Here is a 23,104-nt window from a genome sequence, read left to right as displayed (position 1 = left end):
CAGTTTCCTAGGCCTATTTGGTTTTCCAATTACAACAGTAAATGGGTCTGAATGGTTAATGATTATTTACTCTTGTAGTTGTATAGTGATATCACTTACATTTGATTGTAATGATGATTTTGCTACATTGTTTGTTTCATCCACATATCGCTGTAAATATGATAGTTTTATAATGTAAAAATGTAATTATTACAATTTACTTTACTTACTTCCTTTACAAGTATAATTGACTCTCGATTTACAAGCCATAATTCCTATTTAAACAAACACCTGAAAATGATAATGATGGCTCATTTACTTTGCATTTCATATAAATTAGAAAACCAAACAGGCCCTTAATAAATTTGTACTCTCAAAAAAAAAAAAAACAATAGTTAACTATTGGAGTCAAGCCTTCGAGTCGACCCAACCCAACCATACAACATCAAGTCGAGTTTTGGTGTTTTTGAATTATGCTTTTTTATTGGAGCTCTAACTTATGGGAATATTTTTTTTAATATACAAAAGATGAAAGTTACCATTCATTGCAATCATCCAATCAACAGCTAAAGTTACCGAGGTTCCAACCACACCACTGCTGGTCCCAAAGAGAGAAAAAAAAAAAAAAAAAACATCATTTCTTTCCATGGCTCGTTGAATAATAAATGGGCTGTCCTTCCTATGAGAAAACCATCTTGTTCTCTCATAATTCCATTAGAACACTGGGCCGCAGTTCATAAACTAATAGCGCCAGTTTCTCATGAAGCAAGAGGAGAGAGCAGTCGCAACATGGTGATACAAAGGCTTTCACCAGATCTATTTGAATAGTATCGACCCATAGCCAACAGTAATAGCAATTATACATAATCTCATAAATAATCTAGGCCGTTTCCGTAGATCACTACGTCAAGTTATATAGTTGCAAGAAAAAGCAACACAGTATACTTAAGTTCACTTGTACGAAAGCCAACAAGATTTTCACTGAGAATACCTCTCAAATTGAGATTCGTTGCAATGCGGATCAAGCCAATCACGAGGAGAACCCTTCGGCATGGTGGCAATGCTCGCCTTACCACCACCCACAAGCTCCCGCAGATTTTCGACCTTGTTCTCCCGCCCCGTGCCCGTGAACTTCCTATCTGCTTCCTTTAGCTTGTACTTGTACCGCTGTCTACGGCCCGCAGCGTTCAGTTCTTGCTGCTGCTTGGCTTGAGAAGGCGGTGCACCGTGTGGTCCCAAGTATATCCTTTCCTCTTCCTTAATGACCTGCAGTAGAGGAATGTATAAGAGACTTTAGACCCGTTTTCATTTGAGAAGCACACTCCAGTGGCACCAGAACCATGATAAGCTTATGGTGATACCACACAGATGTGGGGCCCACATGATGTTCTCGTGGAATCCAACCTTTCTATAAGATAGTGCCACCTAAGAAAGCCCTTATGACCCAAAAATCAACCCGCTCTATGGGCCACGCAAAGGGAACGAGCAGGAAGGCAACACCCACCCTTAAATTCCACAAAAGGCCATTATGAGTTGCAAAACAACCTGGTGGGTCCTCCAATCTAATCAATGGTGGATGTTTCCTGTCAAAATGTTCCCTGTATTGTGTCCCATCTGTGTTTTGGATTGAACTGATTTTTGGGATCTGGGGGCTCTGTGAGGTGATACATCTTATGGATGGCTTCGATTCTGTGAAAACATCACAGCTCCCCAAATCTACCCATACCACCGTAAGCTTATGGTGGTACCACTGGAGTTTGCTCCTTATTCAAGTCCAGAAAAATCAAAATATTTACACTATTGATCAAGCACAAAACTCAAGTGAAATGCTAATAGCACATGTGAATGTCACACACAATCCCATTGGTGTTCATCCAGCAGTCCTGATTATTAACTGACAATAGCCTCAAAGTTCGAATAACCAACAATCCTATCTGCTGGAAGACCCTTGTCCATTCAACTTAAATCATTGGTAGTCTTCTTTATGACCTTCCTTTCCAAACTCCATAGATTGAATGGTTACGATAATTCCCCTAGTGACCTTTGGGCTATATCCTACCCATGATGGAGCCCACAGGATGTGAACACGTACCCTAGAGTTCATGTGATTTGAGCATTCCTCTGAAATCCCATCCAAGCTTTAATGGTAAAAAAGGTACTCCGCTAATCTTAATTTAAAGCTTTCCAACAGAAAAGGATTCAAAGTTGACCTTGGTAGAAGTAGGCTTCAAGCCCAATGCATCAGGCACATCCACTTCACTCAGTCCAGATTCTCCAACTGTCAAGCTTGGGATCACGAACCCATCGGTATCTGAAACATAAGACCAACTTCATGGTTCAAAAGCTCTCAACAAACACTGACAGATTTGTTTGAAAGGTATCATCATCGTCTAAGCCTTAGCCTTATCCCAACAAACAGTATCAGATCTGCTTGAAAGCCATGTAATTCATAAATAAACATAAGATTATGACACAAGGCAGACCCTCTATGATTGACCTTGGCAACCTTCTATGGCTTGCCTTGGTTATTTGTCTACAAAATGGGAAAGCAATTGATCCAGCCAGGCCTGCAACTCGGGAGGATTGACCCAACCCAAGTTCAGGTTGTTCGAGTTGTTAAGGTCCTCAGGTTGGGTTCAAGCTGGAAAACGGCAACCCAATTTGAATTTGGGTTGGGTTAGGATTGCGCAAATTCATGTCGGGTTGCGAATAATCACATCTATCCCGGTCAAGTCGGGTTGGGTCGAGTATAGAAGAATTCACATTGGGTGTTGCGGGTTGGATCCTCTTGAGGTCGGGTTGGGCTCAACTAACCCCCAATCCACCTGAGTTGCACCCTTAGATCCAACATGCATGAAAAACTACCATCAATATGATCAACATCACATGCAATCAAATAGCGGGAAGAACTAAGCTGCCGTTTGGTAAACTGCAAAATAAGGTCAGAAAATTAATTTAAGTGCTGAATTTTAGTACTTATAAGTACTGAAAATTGTGTTTGGTAATTTTCCTGAAAAAAGTCCTGATATCTGAAAATAAACACTCTTTTTCACAAAAACCTGTTTGGTAAACACAAACCACAAATTCAGCACACCCATTCACATGCATCTCTCAAACATAACCCTTTGACTGATGCACCGTGTACTAATTGATTGGTGTTCCTTGAACTAGATAGAATAATCATAACCCTTTGATTGGTGTTCCTTGAACTAGATAGAATAATCATAACCCTTTGATTGGTGTTCCTTGAACTAGATAGCTAACAGAAGAAACACAACAACATCTCACATTTAATTGATAAAGGCCGCTTTGAAGGTTCGGCTCACCTTTTCTTTTTCTTTTTTTCTTTTTTGGCATGGTCCATCCACAGCGGACCCCATGTTGACAATTTTATTGATCATGTAGCCAATGGGCCCACCTGTATGAGATGCACTATAACTTAGAGCCCTAGAGTACTTCTCTATAATGTAATATATATTGGAGAAATATAGTCACCAGCTGGATCAGCCGAGAATTATTCGGGCTTTTACATTCTGGCTGTAGCTTGTCCCATGGGCCTAAAAGGCATGCCCAATTCCATACCACATATCCACCCAACACAAAATCCTACCAGCACTTGATAAGTAGCCATCCTTTAAACCACACATGTGACCCACATTAACTCAAGAGTAAACCGTGTAGATTGTGGAACACACGGTCACTAAATAAGAGTCCCAAAATTACATTGGTTAATCTATTATGACCTTTGATTTGTGAACATCTATTTGTTCAAGTAGGTACACTGAATAATTTACATATTAAGACATCCGATAACCATTAATGTGGTAATCAAATATTCAAATTAACTAAATTTTAGATCATGATACATGTTAGTTGGAGCCATGGCATGCTTAATGTGATTTAATTGTATGCCACACATAATATACAATGGGCAACACCACATTGAACATTGGGTAGGAGATGGCACTATAAATTAGTGCGTAGGCCCACCTTGTTTTTTTTTGAAGACACAGGGTGTCCCCACCTCTTTTTTGAAGTGAGACTAATCCCTACGGATACATGCAATCACCCACAACCACGTGTATCGGGTAAAGCCAAGGAGGGGAATCGAACCCTCACCTATAGGGAGCAAACCTACGGTGAAGACCATTCGCCCAAACCTCGTATATGTTCACCAAACATATCTATTGAGAAACAATTTTACAAAAATAATTCAAAATAAACAAATCGATAAAAGTGTTTATTGAGAATTAATTTTGTCATTGCTAGAAATAACGCCAAGTGGGCCCGAAGCCCGACACATAGGAGAATCCATCTAAAAATGAAGTCTCCCACGTTAATGTATGTGTGAAATCCACACCATCTGACCATTTTGCCAACTTATTTTAGGGCATGAGCTAAAAAATGACGTAGATCCAAAACTCAAGTGGACCACACCACAAGAAACAGTGGAATTGAATGCGCATCATTAAAATTTCTTAAGGGCCACAAAAGTTTTGGATCAAGCTGATATTTTTGTTTTCCCTTCATTTATGTCTGCGTGGCCTACTCAATAAGTTGGATGGAAAATAAACATTACAGTGTGTCCTAGGAAGTTTTTAATGGCAAGTGTTCAATCACCACTTTTCCTATGTTGTGGTCCACCTTAGATTTGGATTGACCTCTTTTTTGGGCTCATGGCCTATATAAACTGGAAAACGGTGTGTACATAAAACACATACATCACGGTGGGGCCCACAAAACACCATAACATGCATGTTTATGCAATCAGCATCTGGATGCAATCCCCATCAATATTGCATAGGCTTCCTAGGCCATCCAAAAAAAATGAGGTGGCCCACCTAATTCTATGTGTGAAATCCACACCGTCCTACCATTTTGCCCACTTGGGCATGAGCCAAAAAGTGAGGCAGATCCAAATCTCAGGTAGACCACACCACAAGAAATTGTGGTAATTGAATGCCCACCATTAGGCATGAGCCAAAAAGTGAGGCAGATCCAAATCTCAGGTAGACCACACCACAAGAAATTGTGGTAATTGAATGCCCACCATTAAAAACTTCTTGTGGAGCACAAAAGTTTTGGATGAAACTAATGTGTTTTCCCTTCATCCAGGTCTGTGTGACCTAATCAATAGGTTGGATGGAAAATAAACATTACAGTGGGCCCTAGAAAGTTGTTAATGGTGCGCATTCAATCACCACTATTTTCCTAGGGTGTGGTCCACCTGAGATTTGGATCTGCAGCACCCACTAACGTGTTACCCGATGAAACCAAAACTGCTCCTACGTAAGTAGATTGTAGTATAGAACATAGCACCTAAGGTTAGTATTGTGTTGACATGGGAATGTTTTGTGGGCCCCACCATAATGTATATGTTATATCCACACCATCCATCCATTTTCTCAGATCATTTTAGGGCATGAGCACAAAAATGAGGCAAATCCAAAGCTCAAGTGGACCACACCACAAAAATCAGTGAGGATTGAACGTCTACCATTGTAAACTTTCTAGGGGCCACAGAAGTTTTGGATCAAGCTGGTATTTGTGTTTTCCCTTCACAAATAAACATCACAGTGGGCCGTAGGAAGCTTTTAATGGTGGGCATTCAATCACCACTGTTTTACTGTGGTGTGGTCCACCCAAGATTTGGATTTGCTTCATTTTTGGGACCCTGAAAAAATGGATGGACGGTGTAGATATAACACTTATATCGTGATGGGGACCAAATAACTTTCCCACGTCAACACGACACCGACCTGGGTGTCATGATCTACATTGCGCAATCCAAGTACAGGGAGTGCAATAGGTGTTACCCAGTAACACGTTAATGGGTGTTGCAAGGTGTGGATATAACACACATCATGGTGTGGCCCACAGAACTTTCCCATTCATGTAATACGTTTTGAAAGCTTGAAAGGGTAATACTGTCTTTTCAAAATGTTGGTTGGGATATTTTCATCAACACCATCTAAAAATTTAAAGGAAATCACTTACCACATTCAGCAAAATTGAAAAGTGAAGAGCTGGTCGCTTTGAAAAAAAAAAAAACCCTCACCATTTTTAAGTGATTTTTAACAATAAGTGCTTAACATTTTATCTCTACCAAACGGTCTGAATTCCCAAAATCACTGAAAATGACAATTTTCAATGATAAGTCCTCAAATGAAGTTTTACCAAATGGCACCTACGTAGATGTGAGTAAAAACAATTGTGTTCTACCCAGAACCATAAACCTTGTCTTTTTTGTTTCTTATGGAATTATTCAAGCGGAGTTATAAGAATCAAAATCGTGAATCCAAGATTCTCCCAAATTTTGAAAGATTCCATTACAAATTTCAAGAAAAATATTTAAACAACACGATGGACCCTATGAAGGTTTCAAAGATGGGTGTCATTATCCCCATTTCTTTTTGGTGTGATCCACTTATGCTTTGGATCTAACTCATTTTTTGGGCTCATGCCCTAAAATGATTTGGAAAAATGGATGGATGGTGTGGACATAACACATACATCATGGTGGGGCCCGGAGAATTTTCCCGCATCATGTAATACGTTTTGAAAGCCTAAAAAGGTAATATTGCCTTTTTAAAATGTTGGTAAGGATATTTTCATCAACAGTCATCTAAAAATTTAAAGGAAATCACTTACCACATTCAGCAATAAGTGAAAAGTCAAGGGCTAGTCGCTGGAAAAAAAAAAACCCCACAAATTTTAAGTGATTTTTAACGTTAAGTGCTTAATACTTTATCTTTACCAAACGGTCTGGATTCCGTCATTTTCAGTGATAAGTCTTGGAATTAAGTTTTACCAAACGACACCTAAGTAGATGTGAGGAAAAATATTTTTGGTTCCTATCCAGAACTATAAACCTTGTCTTTTTTGTTTCTTATGGAACTGTTCGAGAGTTGTAAGATTCAAAATCATGAATCGAAGATTCTCCCAAATTTTGAAAGATTCCATTACAAATTTCAAGAAAAAGATTTAAGCATAAGAATCAAATCCTTTCCAATAAGATTGGATTTGAGATGTAAGATTTTCAAACAATGATGCTCTTCCAATCTCTGTCAATGAAATGCCATTTATCCGGAAAAAAACCAACGTATGTTATGAAAGCTCTACCATTGTCAATAAAAATAAAAATAAAACTGAATTTATAATCAAAGAAGTCTTTCTAGATACAATTTTAGACTCATATCATAGAATATCGATTTTGACAAAAAGAATGAACAGTGTTGAACTCAAAAATGACTCTAAAATCTTCAAATCTAGCGAAAGCTAAATGATTAATAGTAGGCAGACAAACAGAACCACCTATAATTTTTCAACATTTTTTGTAATCATAAGAGTTGAATTTCGTAATTTACAATCTCTTCTTATTTGAAGCATGGAGAAGCAACATGCATCATTTACATGCTCTAGAAATGAACTGTTTGCAGATTCCCTTTTGTGTGTATTACAATAGGTGTGTGCAGCATGGGGCATGACCATGCTCAAAGCTGAGTCAGGTTCATAATCATGCATCAGCAGGTTCTATTTGGGGGAAAGGTCATTGTTGAGGGTCAAATATTGCATATTAGACCCCAGTTATTGCTTGGATTTGCGAACATGATACCGTTTAATGGCCCGCTTTAATCATGTTCATAATCATGCTTTAAGGAAGCTTAAAGCATGGATTTAACCCTCTGATGACACTAAAGGCAAGGGACGGACTCCAGGAGACCAAGATCGACGGAATTACACGTTCAAATCAACACCTCAACATTACAAGAATCAACCTCGGGACAACAAACCCCCGAAAACTCCAAGATCACGAGTTTCAAACAATGATTGCTAACTTCATACATGGCTCGAGGACCAAAAACTAACCACATATGTACATGACAAATTTCAGCCATTGACCCAATGGATAGATCAACCCATAAAATCTCGAATTGGGGCCCGCCTGAGATCTAGATATGTTCCAAATTTAGTCTCAACCCTCAAATTAAGTGACAAAGCGGATGGACGGAGCAGATTTCTTACGAACATCATGACAGACCCCACATGTACATTGCATGTACATAAGGTACATGTGCACGAGAGGTGCACCAGACTAGGAGTTCGGTGAAACAAGGGGCTGACCCGCACCTTCTTCTTCATGGAGACAGCGTCCAACGCTGTCCGACTTTTTTTGGCTAGTGGGCCCCACACATCATCCAAATGGATGATGAGCTCCGTCCATTGCGTCTATAGGGGGAAAAAACCCTCGCCTAGGTGATCTTTTGGTCCCATGCACGTGTATGCACGTGAATCTTCAGAAAACGAAGGTGGAAGTCCTCCACCATTCCCCATATTGATGACAACATTCAAACTAACCTCACATCAAAAACCATACCATTTCCCAAAACTTTTAGAGGAATCGATTACAGTGGATTTCATCAAAAGCATCACTAGAACCCCCGAACACGTCAGCACGATGACGTGCGAATGGCATGCGTCCGTGAAAACCGGAATTTCCGGGGAGTTGCATGGCCCAAATCACGATATTTTCGACGATCTGAACCGTCCATCATGTAGAGGACCTAAGAAAGTCCTAAGGGACGGTGTTTCTTTGGAATTTGAGCGAGGAAAGTGGCGATTTTTGAAGCCCCGAACTTGGCTGCGAAAAGGCTTTCGCTGCGTGTGCGATAGCTTTCCAAATCCGATTTCCACCACTCCAGCAGCTATAAAAAGAGTTCCAAAACGTGGAGGAGGGCATTCAATCTGGAGGAATCGACAGCTTGGACGTGAAGCACAGGACAGAGAGAGTTTGTTTGTTTTTCTATTTTTGTTTGGTTTTTTTTTCTTCTTTTCTTTTCTTTTTGAGATTTAGCCTAATCATGTTTATGTGTGGCTAAACCTCTTAGCTAGGGCTAAGAGGTGGAGCTTGTAGCGTGATAGGAGACTCTTTGCTTGTGCCTTTTGTTTAGATTGAACTGATGTTAATTTTGGTTTAATTAAGGGAATATTTTTAGTTTTTAATGGTCTGTTGTGACTAAAATTACAATGGGTCTGCGATAGCTTTGAGCATGTTCCTTTACTTTTTATGTTTACGATGTCAGGAAACCCTGTTGTTCACCATCGTCTCCTGGGGATGGTCGGATGGCGATACCCTTCCTAACCTTCATAGCATGTTGATTGGTTGGTAATTAGTTTAATTCTGTTGTTTGCTTTGTCTCCTGGGCATGATTTGGTGATAGAATCCATTCTAATTCATATACCTTTCATCTCTTTAAAATTATATCAAAGGAAGTTCAATTTAATTTCCATGATTTTTTGAAGTACGCATAAGATCTCCCTGATCTCTACAAGTGGATCCTCTGAATCCCTAGTTTCTTATCTCTGATTTCTCTTAAGTTTTACATTAATCTCTCACCATTATTCATCAATTTATATTTGATTTAGATTTCATCTTAGGCCAGTTCTATTTCTACCTAGTTCCAGATAACGTATAGGTTTCAGTCCCTTGGGATTCGACCTCGGTCTTACCGAGTTTATTACTACATCACAACCCTGCACTTGGGGAGTGAACAGTCATGGTGTTGCTTAAGGCTAGAAGAAGGCTACAAGAAACAACCTACAGGGATAATCAAGATGCCCACCTATTCAATAAACACCAGGACTGACCCGCTCTTATCCCTAAAACACCGATTATTTCTCTCACCCCAAATTGCCCAAAGCTCCACCAACAAGAGAGTTGCCATAACATCCTTCCATTTTTCCCGATGCCTCCACTGTGTTACACAAGCAACATCTCTTCAACATTACAAGAATCACCTACGGGGAATCATGAACACCCCCAAAAACCTCTCCCATAACGACCTAGTGAGCGGGCAATAGATAAACAAGTGATTTACCGATTCCGCATTGCAAAGGCACATGGAGCACTTGGTGGAAATGATCGTAGACCACTTTTGAATATTATCAATGGTAAACACTCTCTTTTTGCTCACTAACGAAGCAAATGCCGTGATCTTGTGGGGGGGCCCAAATCTTCACACAAAAGCCATTGGATCTGCATTCAAATCTACTCCCTCTCTAGTGAGAAGCCCGTAAAAGGACCGAATGGAAAAAACAGCACAGCTTCTCCAATTTCCGCACCATGGGCAGAAGGCTAAAATCTTGAATCCTGGCCGAGAGCTTCTCGAACTCTTCCATCTCATTAGAAAGATTCCTTCTACAAGACCACACCAGCTCATCCACTGTTGAGAAACATCAAGCAATGATAAGATTACCACCAGTAGCCACTCTAGCCAGACTAGGAAAATCAGCTCAAAGAGATCCTTCCCCTGACCATACATCATTCCAGAATCAGATTCTCTCTCCATTCCTGACCAAATCTGACACCCATCTTAAATTTAGCCCCCACACTTTCGATTGCCTTCCAAACCCTGAATACCTTATACAAACAAGACCTCCTTAACCCACAATCCTCCCTCCATTACCCCATATTTTGATGACAACACTTTGACAACTTCCCTCCATTCCAGATCGCCATAGCCAGTTTCCCAAAAGAGCTTCATTCACTGCTTCCAGCCTTCTAACCTCAGCTCCTCCCTCTAGAATCAACTTATAAACCTCCTCCCACCTCAACAGACAGAACTTGCACAAATCCAACAATCCTTGCTGGGGGAAAAAAAAAATCTCACCTTAACCTTTCCAAGCAAGCCAATTCCGACTTTGGGCATTTAAACATTAACACGAAATAGATCCACAAATCAGACATGGTAGCCTTGATGAGAGTTAATCTTTCTCCCAACAACAAATGCCTACTCTCCCACCTTGACAATTTTCTTTTCATTCTTTCAATGACCTTAACCCAAAGGACCTTTGCCAGCTTACCAACACATAGCGGCAATCCAAGATACATAGATGGGAAAGATCTATCCCGCATCCAAAGAGCCCCGCCAACTTTTCCACCTCCTTCATAGTATGAATACCCAACATGTCACTTTTTTGAGATATTGACCTCAAGTTACCAATTGGAAAAAGGGATCAATTGGAATCTAGGCTCTGTGGTACATGAAATCCCTCCTGCCTTAAAACATATCCATTAAAAAAATATATTTCTGAATGTTTTTTTTTTTTTAATGTGGTACACAACTCACATTCTGCATATTGGTTTAGAAGAAAAAAGTTGCAAATTGGAAAATAAGGATCAATAGGAATCCAGACTCTATGATACATGAAATCCCTACCACCTTAAATCATGTCCATTAAGAAAACCCTCCTTCATGTGGTACACAACTCCTGATGGCTTAAAAACACCCCGGAATCAACAACATAAGCAATCAACACAAGCATGTATTTAACAAAATGACAAAAAACCTATTAATGTTTGAAAAAAGGGTTTTCGAAATAAAGTATGAAGAAGAAGACAGAAGGAAGAAGCAGAAGCCATAGCAGCATGAGGAGGTGGAGATGCAAATGCAGAAGCAAGAGGAGGAGGAGATGCAGAAGCAGGGAGGAGGACGAGTGGGAGGAGAAAGGAAGAGGAGGAGAAGGAGAAGAAGAAGCAGCAGAAGAAGCAACAGAACCAGGAATAGGAGCAGGAGAAGCAGAAGAAACAGAAGAAGAAGAAGCAACAGAAGCAGGAGCAGGAGCAAGAGAAGCAGAAGCAGAAGTAGAAGCAGAAGCAGAAGCAGAAGCAGCGGCAGCGGCGGCAGCAGCAGATGATGATGACGAAAGAATAGGATATGCTAATACTTGGATGAACTTCTATACAATTAGATGTTTTTGTCTTAGTGTTCAACACCTAGTAGCCACAAAATGCCCTAGAGGCATAAGTCTTGATGAATGAATAGGATATGCTAATACTTGATTTGGATGAACTTCCATAGGATCAGATGTTTTCGTCTTAGTGTTCAACCCGTAGTAGCCATAAAATTGAAAATGCCCTAGATGCATGTGAAATGTGATCTTGAAACCGAAACAATTCACATTTCAAAACTTCTTGAAACGCTTGTGAAATGTTGTGAAACACAAGTGAAACACCCATGAAGAATTTGTGAAGCATTAGTTAAAAATAAGCAAAGTGCTTGTGAAACATTTGTGAAATCTAGTGAAACACTTGTGCAATGTAAGTGAAATTTAAATTAATTTATTTCATAAGATTAGTTCAATATAAACCTTCCCATGCAATTTAAAGATGCTTCATATTAGTGCATACTTAAAAAATGCTTCAATAACAATCCTCGTGGGGTTTCTTTTCTGGTTTTCGCATTCTCTCTTTCTAACTTTTCTTAATTTGTTTTATTATCTGTTTCACATGTTTCCTCTTCCCTTCCACATTTCTTGTTTCCCATATCTTTGGCACCTCATTTCCAGCTTCCGTTTCATTTCTCTTCTCAAATTCATTTTCCACTATGGTGACTATGGGTCTATACCTCTCCCCCTCTCTATTTCAATGGCACAGTATTACATAGTATAGGCAGCACTTGTAAGTTCACATTAAAGATGTAATTTCACTTTATTTGCCAGTAATGATCCATCCAAAGTGGGGTCCATGATCTAGACAGTTTAAGTAACCTGTTTGCCACATGTACATGCATGTGAAACATCAAAACCTGCAATAGTATCAAAGCTCTCCTTAACCACCACCATCATTGGCATCATCATCTTCCTCATCGCAATTATCATTGTCATCATTGGCATCATGATCTTCCTCATCGCAATCACTCGTATCATCATCATCACCATTTCTTTTTGTACTCACTTCTTGCACATGCCTACATGATGCACTAGGAGTCTGGGATGGATCAAAATCACTCGTATGGCAATCCCAACCATACATACACCTCGCCTAAAAAAGCAAGGTTACTCTACTCATCAGTTGGTCCACGTATCGACAAAAAAATGAGTAGCTAAGAGAAATTGAGCAATGACCACATGCAACCCAAATATGTGGTACACAATGGTCCGATTTACTACCCAAGAAATCCACATATCATCGTTGCCATCGTCATCACCACCATCATTGTTGTCATCATTGTTGCAATCGTCTTCATAATCACTGGCATCGTTGTTGCCACCTTTGACATCGCCATTCATTGTCGTATCATAGTCATTGTTATAATAATCATTGTCGTCGATGTCCTCATCATTGTCTTTGCCCTCATCATCACCGCCTTTGTTGTCATGATTGTCATCATCATCATCATCCTTGCTCCAATCAGACAATGACGCTTGATGACTAGTGGTGGATATTAGTGTTGTTAAGGTATGCTAGAGGGATGGGAGGAACATTGAGGATGAAAAATTAACTAGAAAAAGAAACTCTTGAGTTGTTTCAGTTTAAATTTTAACCCAAAGTAGGGCCTTGTTGACACATACTTGCCCAAGTGAAAAACTATTCCACCCCCAATTCCAATGAAGATTCCAAAGAGGGCAAGAGTTCTTAATCCATTACCAAAAAAAAAAAAAAATCAACTCCCATTATCCCCGTTTCCAAACTGCTCAAAATAGGTTTCCAAAAATAGCTCCTGAAAGCAAGAGAATCTCTCCGTGCATAAAATCTTCAGTTTTTTTTTTTTCATTCAGCCACTCATAAAAGAATCTTTACACATATATATACTCTTCCCAAAGTCAACGAAACCCTAATGTAATCCTAATCATTCATTAGGTCTAATCTAAACCATCTGCTTTTAACAAAATATTACTAATAACTAAATTATCATTAAATCCCACCACATCTCATAAATGGGACAGAACACACTGGATCACTCACAGAGATATATTAACCAACAGGCTTTCAAACAGGACCAATCTCATGTCATTTGGACATCATTCGTACCCAAGAAGAGGCCTGCAAAATATGTGATAAAAATACCGGAGGGAAACTTGCTTAACAAATCACTAAGTCAAACAACTAATCAAATAATGGATTTGCTAAAATAAGGACTTGAAGACTAAATCCTATGGACTTCTAGGCCTACAATTTAACTGCGTTGCATGTGGGGTCTACCAACTGATAGGCCACTCATGTGGAGCCCACAGATTGTTCCAACCACCATCAAGGGCCCATGAAACTGTCTGGGCAGATTGTGTGGCCCAGACCTCTGATCAGAAAAGATAGTGGGCACACGTGTGGGATTTCGTCAGACCCACCCATAAGCTCTCATCAAAATCAAGAAAACTTCTAGTACTGAAATCAAAGTCAGTATTCATCTTCAAAAACCCCAACCAGAGTAGATGAAAAATTAAAATATGCATATTTGGATTCTACAAAAGAGGATACTAGAATAAATCGTGGAGATTACCATGAAGAAAATAAATATAACCCAAGTCAAGAATCTTCTACAGGAGGCCAATTCAGGGTTTCATGTGGAATCAAATTCTAACCAATATCTAACAACATGTAAAATCAAGCACTGCTGAAACTAAAATCTAAATCTAAACATTCATAAAAGGATTCCACAGAACAGTTAAAAAAAGATATTTAAGAATACCTGAGCCAAAATGAAAATACCCAAATCAGGCTTCTACAATAAACCCGAACCAAGATTTCTACAAGCGTTGCTTAAATTGTAAATAATACCCAACATTCAAAGAACTATATATATACAAAAGAGAAGATCTAACAACTCAAAACTAAAATACAAGCATCCATATAGAATTCCACACAACATGAAAAACAAAATCATCAACATTGCCTGAACTGAAATAAAATCCAATTAGGAGACTTGTACAAAACCCCACACCAGAATTCCTTTGAACTGTGCTCAATTTCTCAACAATACCCAACATTATCAATGAAACTATAAGATTCTTGAAAACAATAGCAAAGCTAAAAATCAAATATCAACATTAGGACTTCAATTCTATGAAAATAACACCATAGACACCACTGAACTAAAACCGAAAAACCCAAATGGAGGTTTCTTCTACAAAAACCTATATCAGGATTCTTCCACAAAATCTCCAAACCATCTACTACAAAAGCCTCTAACAGGATTTCCCAACAAAAATTCTAAGCAATACACAACACTAACAAAATTCTAAGTGGAAGTTCTACAACATACACATTAGAGCCCAATTTTCGCGATATCTTATAAGGACCGGCACTACGGGCTTGTAATTTACTAACAGCCCCTTGTGGAAACCATTCTAGCCTTATACGAACCATCACATAGTCACCTATTTGAAATTCTTTAAACCTGCGATGAGAGTCGGCAAATATCTTGTACTTTTTGTTACTCATATTAATCCGTTTTTTAATCTCATTATGCAAATCATGGAAATGGCATGCGAATGCATTTGCAGACTCTAAAGGTCTATGGGCGACTGACATGGGAATAAGATCTATAGGTTTCTTAGGCTTGTAATCATGTACCACCTCAAAAGGACTCATGCCTATCGACCTATTGACGGAACTATTATATGCAAACTCTGCGACAAGCAGAACTGAATCCCAGGTCCTAGTATGGTCACCCACAAGACATCGGAACAGGTTTCCTAAGCTTCAATTGACCACTTCTGTTTGACCGTCAGTTTGAGGATGGTATGCCAACAAGAACTGAAGTCTCATACCCATCATGTGCCAAAGTGTCTTCCATTCATCTCCTAGGGAAATACATATCTGATGATACACACTTTTGAGGTTAATCTTGAAAAAAATCGTAGCACTGGCTATTATATCCAACATGTCATCAAGACGTGGTATAGGAAACCGATACTTGATCGTGATCCTATTGATGGGCCGATTGTGCACGCAGATGCGCCAAGTGCCATATTTCTTAGACATGAGGAGGGTTGCCATGACACAGACCCAAACTCTCCTGAATGAACCCTTTGTTAATAAGCTCATCAAGTTGCCTCTTCAACTCCGCATGCTCTGCAAGGTTCATTCAGTAGTATGGATGATTTTGTAGAGTCGACCGATAGACAATCTATGGCATGTAGAATGTCCCACATGGGTGGAAGCTCATCCGGTAGGTCCTCAAGGAAAACATCGCTAAACTCCTCCAACACCAAATTCACTTCAGGTGGCAACTCTACACTAACTTTGGGTGTGACCTCTCTTGCCACGAGGGCATACACCATCAAATCAACCTTAGTCCCCCTTTCAAACCCTCTGGTGTTTATTATGTGGAGAGATTTAGGTTGAGATTTCCTCATATCTATTGAATCACCCTTCTTGACATCCTTTTTCTTCTCCAGAGTGCTCTTGGGCGGAAGAGGATTTAGTTTTATGCTCTTACCTTAATACATAAATGACCACGTATTCGAGTGGCCAAATAGTGTCACGTCATACTCGTACAACCAAAGTCTGCCTAAAATAACGTGGCCTACATCCATAAGCAAAACATCACATCACAGTGTATCTTTATAGGAAGCAAACTGAATGGGAATAAAACACCACTAAGAAACCGGTATAAATGACACATCCACCCATGAAACTTGATAGTGCTGAGGGTGAGGGATGGGTTTCAAACCCAAACGAAACAGTGCTAGTAGAGACCACGTTGATGCAACTACTACTATCAATTATCACCTTGCAGTTTTTGTCACCACACTTGACGTAAGAGTGAAAAAATTGAATTCATGCGCTAATCATCACTCTCTTTAGCCTAGGCTAATGCGCATCTGACAACTACAAATGGCACGGTCTCAACTCCTTCGACTTCTTCATCACTATCACTAATTTCGGGCTGATATTCTTCTTCTTTACAATCGCCTTGATCGTTCGCATCCTCATCAAACTCACCAATTACAAGGGCCTTACCTCGCTTTTTTGTAGGGCACTAGTAAGTGAAATGATCATATCATTGGCAATTGTAATACCGCAAATGCTCACCTCCCCTCGAAATGGTACTAACCAGACCTCTGTCCCTCACATCCCTATTGCTGGGTTGCGTACCAGTCGGACCTTTGAATTGACTCCCAAAATTAGGCTTAGCTCCCTAAGAAGTGACCTTGACGTTGGTATACAGGAGTCAAATCGGCTCATGAATTGCGGTTTTAGACACCGCTCAAGTTCTTGCACCACTTGATAGGCATGCTCTATAGTGCTAACGTCATGAGGAATGAGCTCGCGCTGAAGCTCTAGTCAGAGGCCCATTCCTAAACGAGAAATGGTCATTAACAGGTCCTTGATGTTACAACCCATCATGTATTCATCAAACTTGGTGATGTAATTAGCCATAGGCATTGATCCTTGATGAAAGGATTGCAATTGATCCAAGAACTTCTGGTGGTAAGAGAGATGAAGGTACTTTTCCTTCAAGATCTCTTTCATCTCGGCCCACAGTAAGACCAGATCACCTTCAAACCTCTCCATCTTCCGCTAGACATTTGTCCAAAACAACTTGGCCTGGCCTACCAACTTCATCTTGGCAAACTTCACCTGTCGGCGATCGGACATATCGTGCCACTCAAAATAATGGTCCATATCCGCAAGTCAATCAAAGCCTTGGGGTCCAAGCGACCATCATAGTTTGGGGCCTTAATCTTCACACTCTTCATTACCTGATCATCAAGATCATGGTGATTTAGGTACTCTCCATAGGGTGATTGGGTACGCACCCCACCACAACCAACACCTCAGCCACGGCCTCTTCCACATCCTCTAACTTGGTTTCCTCCAACTTCACTTCCGCTTGAGATTAGTGATCTTTCCCATAGTCGAGGTTTTCCTACTACCAATTGTGACCGGTGGTTCTATTTTGGGCCTCGACGGCCGCAAGACGGTTATTGATGGCATTGATAGCCTCAACAAGCTGTTCCGAATTCATTGTGGGGTGAAAACCAAAACCACGCCAAGTACGAGTGGGCATAAACCGTTAGCAATATGAAAGCCTAACCTAGATGCGACATGAAAGTCCAATTCTAGACCTAGGCTCTGATACCAATATTTGATGCAGGATGGATAGCCTAGCCTAGAATGATGCAATGAGATCATCAACGGATTAACTAGAACAATTTAAAGCACAAAATAATGCCAATTAATCACGAGCTTAATGAATTCAAGTATTTAACTATGCTTATATTCAACACTAAATCAAAACCCATCGGTTAGATCATATAAATAACGATTAGATAGGACCTATGGAAGGTAGGACTTCTATTTAGCATAGGAATTAATATGATTCTAAAGGGGATCTCTTGGTTTGTTAAAGGGTTTAAGAACTAGGGTTTTGTGATTTGGGGATTTTGGAAATTAGGGTTATGGGAGTTAGCGTTTTGGAGAATTAGGTTTGTGGGAATTAGAGTTTGAGACTTAGGGTTTAGAGTTAGGGTCTTAGGAAACTAGGGTTGGATGGGAGTTTGGGACGAGTTAGGTTGCAAGTGTATGGGTTGGGAGTAAGAAGAAAAGATGAAGGTGGAGATTATTATTTGTTGTTGGACAAAGAAGAAGAAAAGAGAGAGAGAGAGAGAGAGAGAGAGAGAGAGAGAGAGAGAGAGAGAGAGAGAGAATACCTTTTGATGGAAGATGAGAACTTGGACTCACTCCATGGCATCACACCAATTTGCTCCAATCATGGGAGGTTTTACTTCATCTTTTTTTTTTTAAAGGTGACTTTAAACCCCCAACACCCCACCCCATGGGGTGATTGGGTACGCACCCCACCACAACCAACACCTCAGCCACGGCCTCTTCCACATCCTCCAACTTGGTTTCCTCCAACTTCACTTCCGCTTGAGATTGGTGATCTTTCCCATAGTCGAGGTTTGCCTGCTACCATTTGGTGACTGGTGGTTCTATTTTGGGCCTTGATGGCCGCAAGACGGTTATTGATGGCATTGATAGCCTCAGCAAGCTGTTCCGAATTCATTGTGGGGTGAAAACCAAAACCACGCCAAGTACGAGTGGGCATAAACCGTTAGCAATATGAAAGCCTAACCTAGATGCGACATGAAAGTCCAATTCTAGACCTAGGCTCTAATACCAATATTCGATGCAGGATGGATAGCCTAGCCTAGAATGATGTAATGAGATCATCGACGGATTAATTAGAACAATTTAAAGCACAAAATAATGCCAGTCAATCACGAGCTTAATGAATTCAAGTATTTAACTATGCTTATATTCAACACTAAATCACAACCCATCAGTTAGATCTTATAAATCATGATTAGATAGGACCTATGGAAGGTAGGACTTCCTTTTTTTTTAAGGAATTAATATGATTCTAAAGGGGATCTCTTGGTTTGTTAAAGGGTTTAAGAACTAGGGTTTTGGGATTTGGGGATTTTGGAAATTAGGGTTTGGAATTAGGGTTATGGTGGTTAGCATTTTGGAGAATTAGGTTTGTGGGAATTAGGATTTTGAGAATTAGAGTTTGAGACTTAGGGTTTAGAGTTAGGGTCTTAGGAAACTAGGGTTAGATGGGAGTTAGGGACGAGTTAGGTTGCGAGTGTATGGGTTGGGAGTAAGAAGAAAAGATGTAGGTGGAGATTATTATTTGTTGTTGGACAAAGAAGAAGAAAAGAGAGAGAGAGAGAGAGAGAGAGAGAGAGAGAGAGAGTACCTTTTGATGGAAGATGAGAACTTGGACTCACTCCATGGCATCACACCAATTTGCTCCAATCATGGGAGGTTTTACTTCATCTTTTTTTTTTTAAGGTGACTTTAAACCCCCAACAAACCAACCCCCACCCCCCCCCCCAAATGGATTCTCGAACCCATGACCTCAAAGTGGAAATACTCAGTGTTTACCACTGAGCCATGAGTGGAGACCTAGGTTTTACTTCATCACAAAGCAAAGAGAAAGACATTTTTTTTTTTTTTCATATGCTTAAAAAAATCCGCTAGGGTGGGGATGTCCAACCCTTATATAGTCTTAAGAAAAACTTTTTACAAAAAGACGTTCTCATATAAAAAGTTTCACAAAAAGACACTCAATAAATTAAAATTTGTTCATAAATTCCTAAACCCGACAAAATATAAGCTAAACAAAAAAAATAACAAACATATAAACAACTAAATAAACTAAACTATTTTGTGGCCCATGATCAAGATATCCAATCATGATGATCCAACAGTTGAAATGGTCCAACTAAGTAGCCCACATGCATCTTCCCAGTGTGAGGCCTTTAAAGATTAAAGATGCATAATCATGCATGTGGGGGTCTTCAACGAGCTAGGCACTTGAATTGGGCTCACGGGGCCCCATGTATGCATTGCCTAGCTATAAAGAAATGAGAGCTCTCATCCTCCTCTGGTATACTCTAACTGGTGCTCGAATGTCCTCATTAAAGATTCAATGAAAGAAGAAAGTTCAAGTGACATTCTATAGACAACCAACAATCATAGATCTTGTGTCCTGCCATGTTGTGTTTAACGGGGAGCAACGGCCCATGCTAATCGTCATCATCTTCTTCACGTGTTCCAAACTGGGCATGATTGATATCCATGCTCCAGCTTGAGAAGGAATATGGAAATATATGTAATTGTGTTCGTGTGTATGTATGTTTTGTACTCGTGGAGGATTGTATGTTTCTCTCAAGTTAATATATATGTATGTGTTTGTGTTGTGTGTTTGTGTTTGTGTTAGTCAAGACTAACATACACAACACAACCATTGCCCTAGCCATCTTTTTCTCCTCTCTTTCTACACTTCCTCTTCCACTCCTATTGATCTCTTCTCCAATCTACTTCAACTTACCCAACATCACAAATGGCAATCCAACATTGAAAACCAAAAGTTAAAAAATAAAAATAAAAATTTACCCCACTCGTTTGGATTGAACTGAAGACAATCCATGAAAGATGATCATGGATTTCAACGGCTATGGGGCAAAAAACCCTTGCTCTTTTCAAGGAATACCAACAACAAAAGAAAATCAAAGCCACTTCAACTGCGATTTTTGGAATTCCCAAACAGAAGGAAATCAATATCAGAGGAGAGAAAAAGAAAAAGAAAAAAAAAAAAACCAAATCATGGGAAAGAAGCTCAAAGAGAAGATAAAACGACGGAAAATATATTGTACCCTGAGGGATTATGGATATCGTACTCACACACACATACTAATGTACATGTGGCTTGCATCTAATTTAATCTAACAGTCCAGATCATTGAATCCAATGTAGATGGAGTATAAGTGAAAAATCAATGGAACCTGTTTTCTGAATTTGAACCGTTGATTTTCTTTTTCTTTTTCAATATGATCGTCATTGGACGAGCGGTGAGAATGGCTACATAACTGTACAAGTGTCCATTTAGAATTCCACAAAATATGAAAAACGAAATCATCAACATTGTTCAAACTGAAATAAAATCCAAATTCAGATTCTTGTACAAAATCCCACACCAAATTCTTTTGAACTGCTCAATTTCTCAACAATAGCCAACATTATCAATGAAATTATAATATCCCCAAAAACAATAGCAGAGCAAAAAATCAAATATCAACATTAGGATTACAATTCTATGAAAATTAAACCATAAACACCAACAGAACTAAAATCGAAATATCCAAATCAGGATTCTTCTACAAAAACCTATATTGGGATTCTTCTAGAAAATCTCCAAATCAGGATTCTACTACAGAAGCCTCTATCAGGATTTCCCAACAAATACTCAAATTCTAAGCAACACACAACACTAACAAAATTCTAAGAATACCCAAATCAGGATTCTTTTCCAAAATTCCAAAACAGGATTCATGAACAAAAAAGAAAAAGAAAATGTCAGAATTTCTCTACATCCACTCAAAATGTAAGCAATGCACAGATCAGGACTCTTCTAAAAAGGAAAACCAAAAATGCAGAATCCTCTTCATTTACTCAAAACTCTCATAAATGCCCAAAATTAATCAATACCGAAATCAGGATTCTTCTAAAACAAAAAAGATTATGCCTCAAACCCAAGTCAAGATTGGTTTACATTTAATGAAATCCAATAAATTCCCAAATTACTCAAATTCTAACCAATACCCAAATCAGGATTCTTCTGAAAAAGATTCTGTCACAAAAACCCAAATCAAGATTGTTTTACATTCAATCAAATTCCATAAATTCAGAAAACTCCTCAAAATCCTCTTCTAAAAAATAAACCCAAAACAAGATTTTGCAAAACACACGCACGCAGGCACGCGCACTATTGTTCTATATCTAATCGAATTCTATAAATTCACAAAACCACTCAAATTCTACGCAACACCCAGATCAGGATTCTTCTAAAAAAAAAAAAAACCCAAAACAAGATTCTGCAACAAAAACCCAAATCTGGGATTGTTCTAAATTCAATCAAATTCTGTAAATCCACAAAACTAATCAAATTCTAAGGGTGTGTTTGGTTACTCCAAATATTATGAAAATTCGCACCAAATTAGAATGGTTGATCATGAAATTTCTTGATATTTGGTGCAAACAAACGCAGCCTAAGCAATATCCAGATCAGGATTCTTATAAATAAAATAAAATACAATAAAATAATTAACCCAAAACAAGATTCTCCCACAACAACCCAAATCGGGGCTGTTATAAATTCAAACAAAATCTATGAATTTACTAAACTACTCAAATTCCAAGAGACTCAAATGAGGATCTTAAAAAAATAACAAAATAAAATATTTCACATAAACCAAAATCACAATCTCCTCACATTTACTCAACTTCGAATTTCTAACCTATACCCAACATCACAAATGAAGATAGACATTGAGAACAGAAAATTCAAAAAAAAAAAAAATACAAAGGAAAATTACCCCACTCGTCTACTTCAATGGAGGGACCGGATTGAACTGAAGACGAATCCATGGCAGATGATCATGGATTTCAACGGCTACAGGGCAAAAAAGCCCAGCTCTTTTCAAAGGAATACCACAACAGAAGAAAATCGAACACACTTCAACTGCGATTTTTGGAATTCCCAAACCCAAGGAAATCAATATCGGAGGAGAGAGAGAACAAATACCATATCGTGGGAAAGAAGCTCGAAGAGGAGATGAAACGATGGAAATTATACCGTACCCTAAGGGATTATGGATATCGTACTCACGCACACCGACTAATGTATATGTGGCTTGAATCTAACTTGATCTAACGGTTCATATCATTGGATCCAATATAGATTGAGTATAACCGAAATCAATGAACCTATTTTCTGTATTTGAACCGTTGATTTTTTCTTTTTTTTAATATGATGGCCATTGGACAAGC

At 39.1% G+C, this 23,104-nt stretch overlaps 1 protein-coding gene across 1 annotated transcript; it reads right to left on the bottom strand.

Moving 5' to 3' along the window:
* Positions 1-772: 772 nt before the first annotated feature.
* On the bottom strand, positions 773-22,867 carry LOC131229012 (uncharacterized). The gene is made up of 3 exons (XM_058224863.1): positions 22,651-22,867; positions 2,190-2,290; positions 773-1,245 (listed from the first exon to the last, which is right to left on the bottom strand). The coding sequence occupies exons 1-3, from the start codon at positions 22,700-22,702 to the stop codon at positions 958-960; spliced, it is 441 nt and encodes a 146-aa protein (XP_058080846.1). The 5' UTR covers positions 22,703-22,867; the 3' UTR covers positions 773-957.
* Between the last annotated feature and the right edge of the window lie 237 nt (positions 22,868-23,104).

This window comes from Magnolia sinica, chromosome 16, assembly GCF_029962835.1.
Source record: "Magnolia sinica isolate HGM2019 chromosome 16, MsV1, whole genome shotgun sequence".
NCBI classification, from domain to species: domain Eukaryota; kingdom Viridiplantae; phylum Streptophyta; class Magnoliopsida; order Magnoliales; family Magnoliaceae; genus Magnolia; species Magnolia sinica.
This window is presented reverse-complemented; position numbering and strand designations above follow the sequence as displayed.

Bases quoted from the DNA above. Each gene is read 5' to 3' on its own strand.
- LOC131229012 (XM_058224863.1), bottom strand. From the start codon at position 22,702: ATGGATTCGTCTTCAGTTCAATCCGGTCCCTCCATTGAAGTAGACGAG. The intron at 2,291-22,650 runs GTAATTTTCCTT...CTTATGTTTCAG, and splicing joins CATTGAAGTAGACGAGTGGG to ATACCGATGGGTTCGTGATC. The intron at 1,246-2,189 runs GTCAACTTTGAA...CCTCTACTGCAG, and splicing joins TGAAGCCTACTTCTACCAAG to GTCATTAAGGAAGAGGAAAG.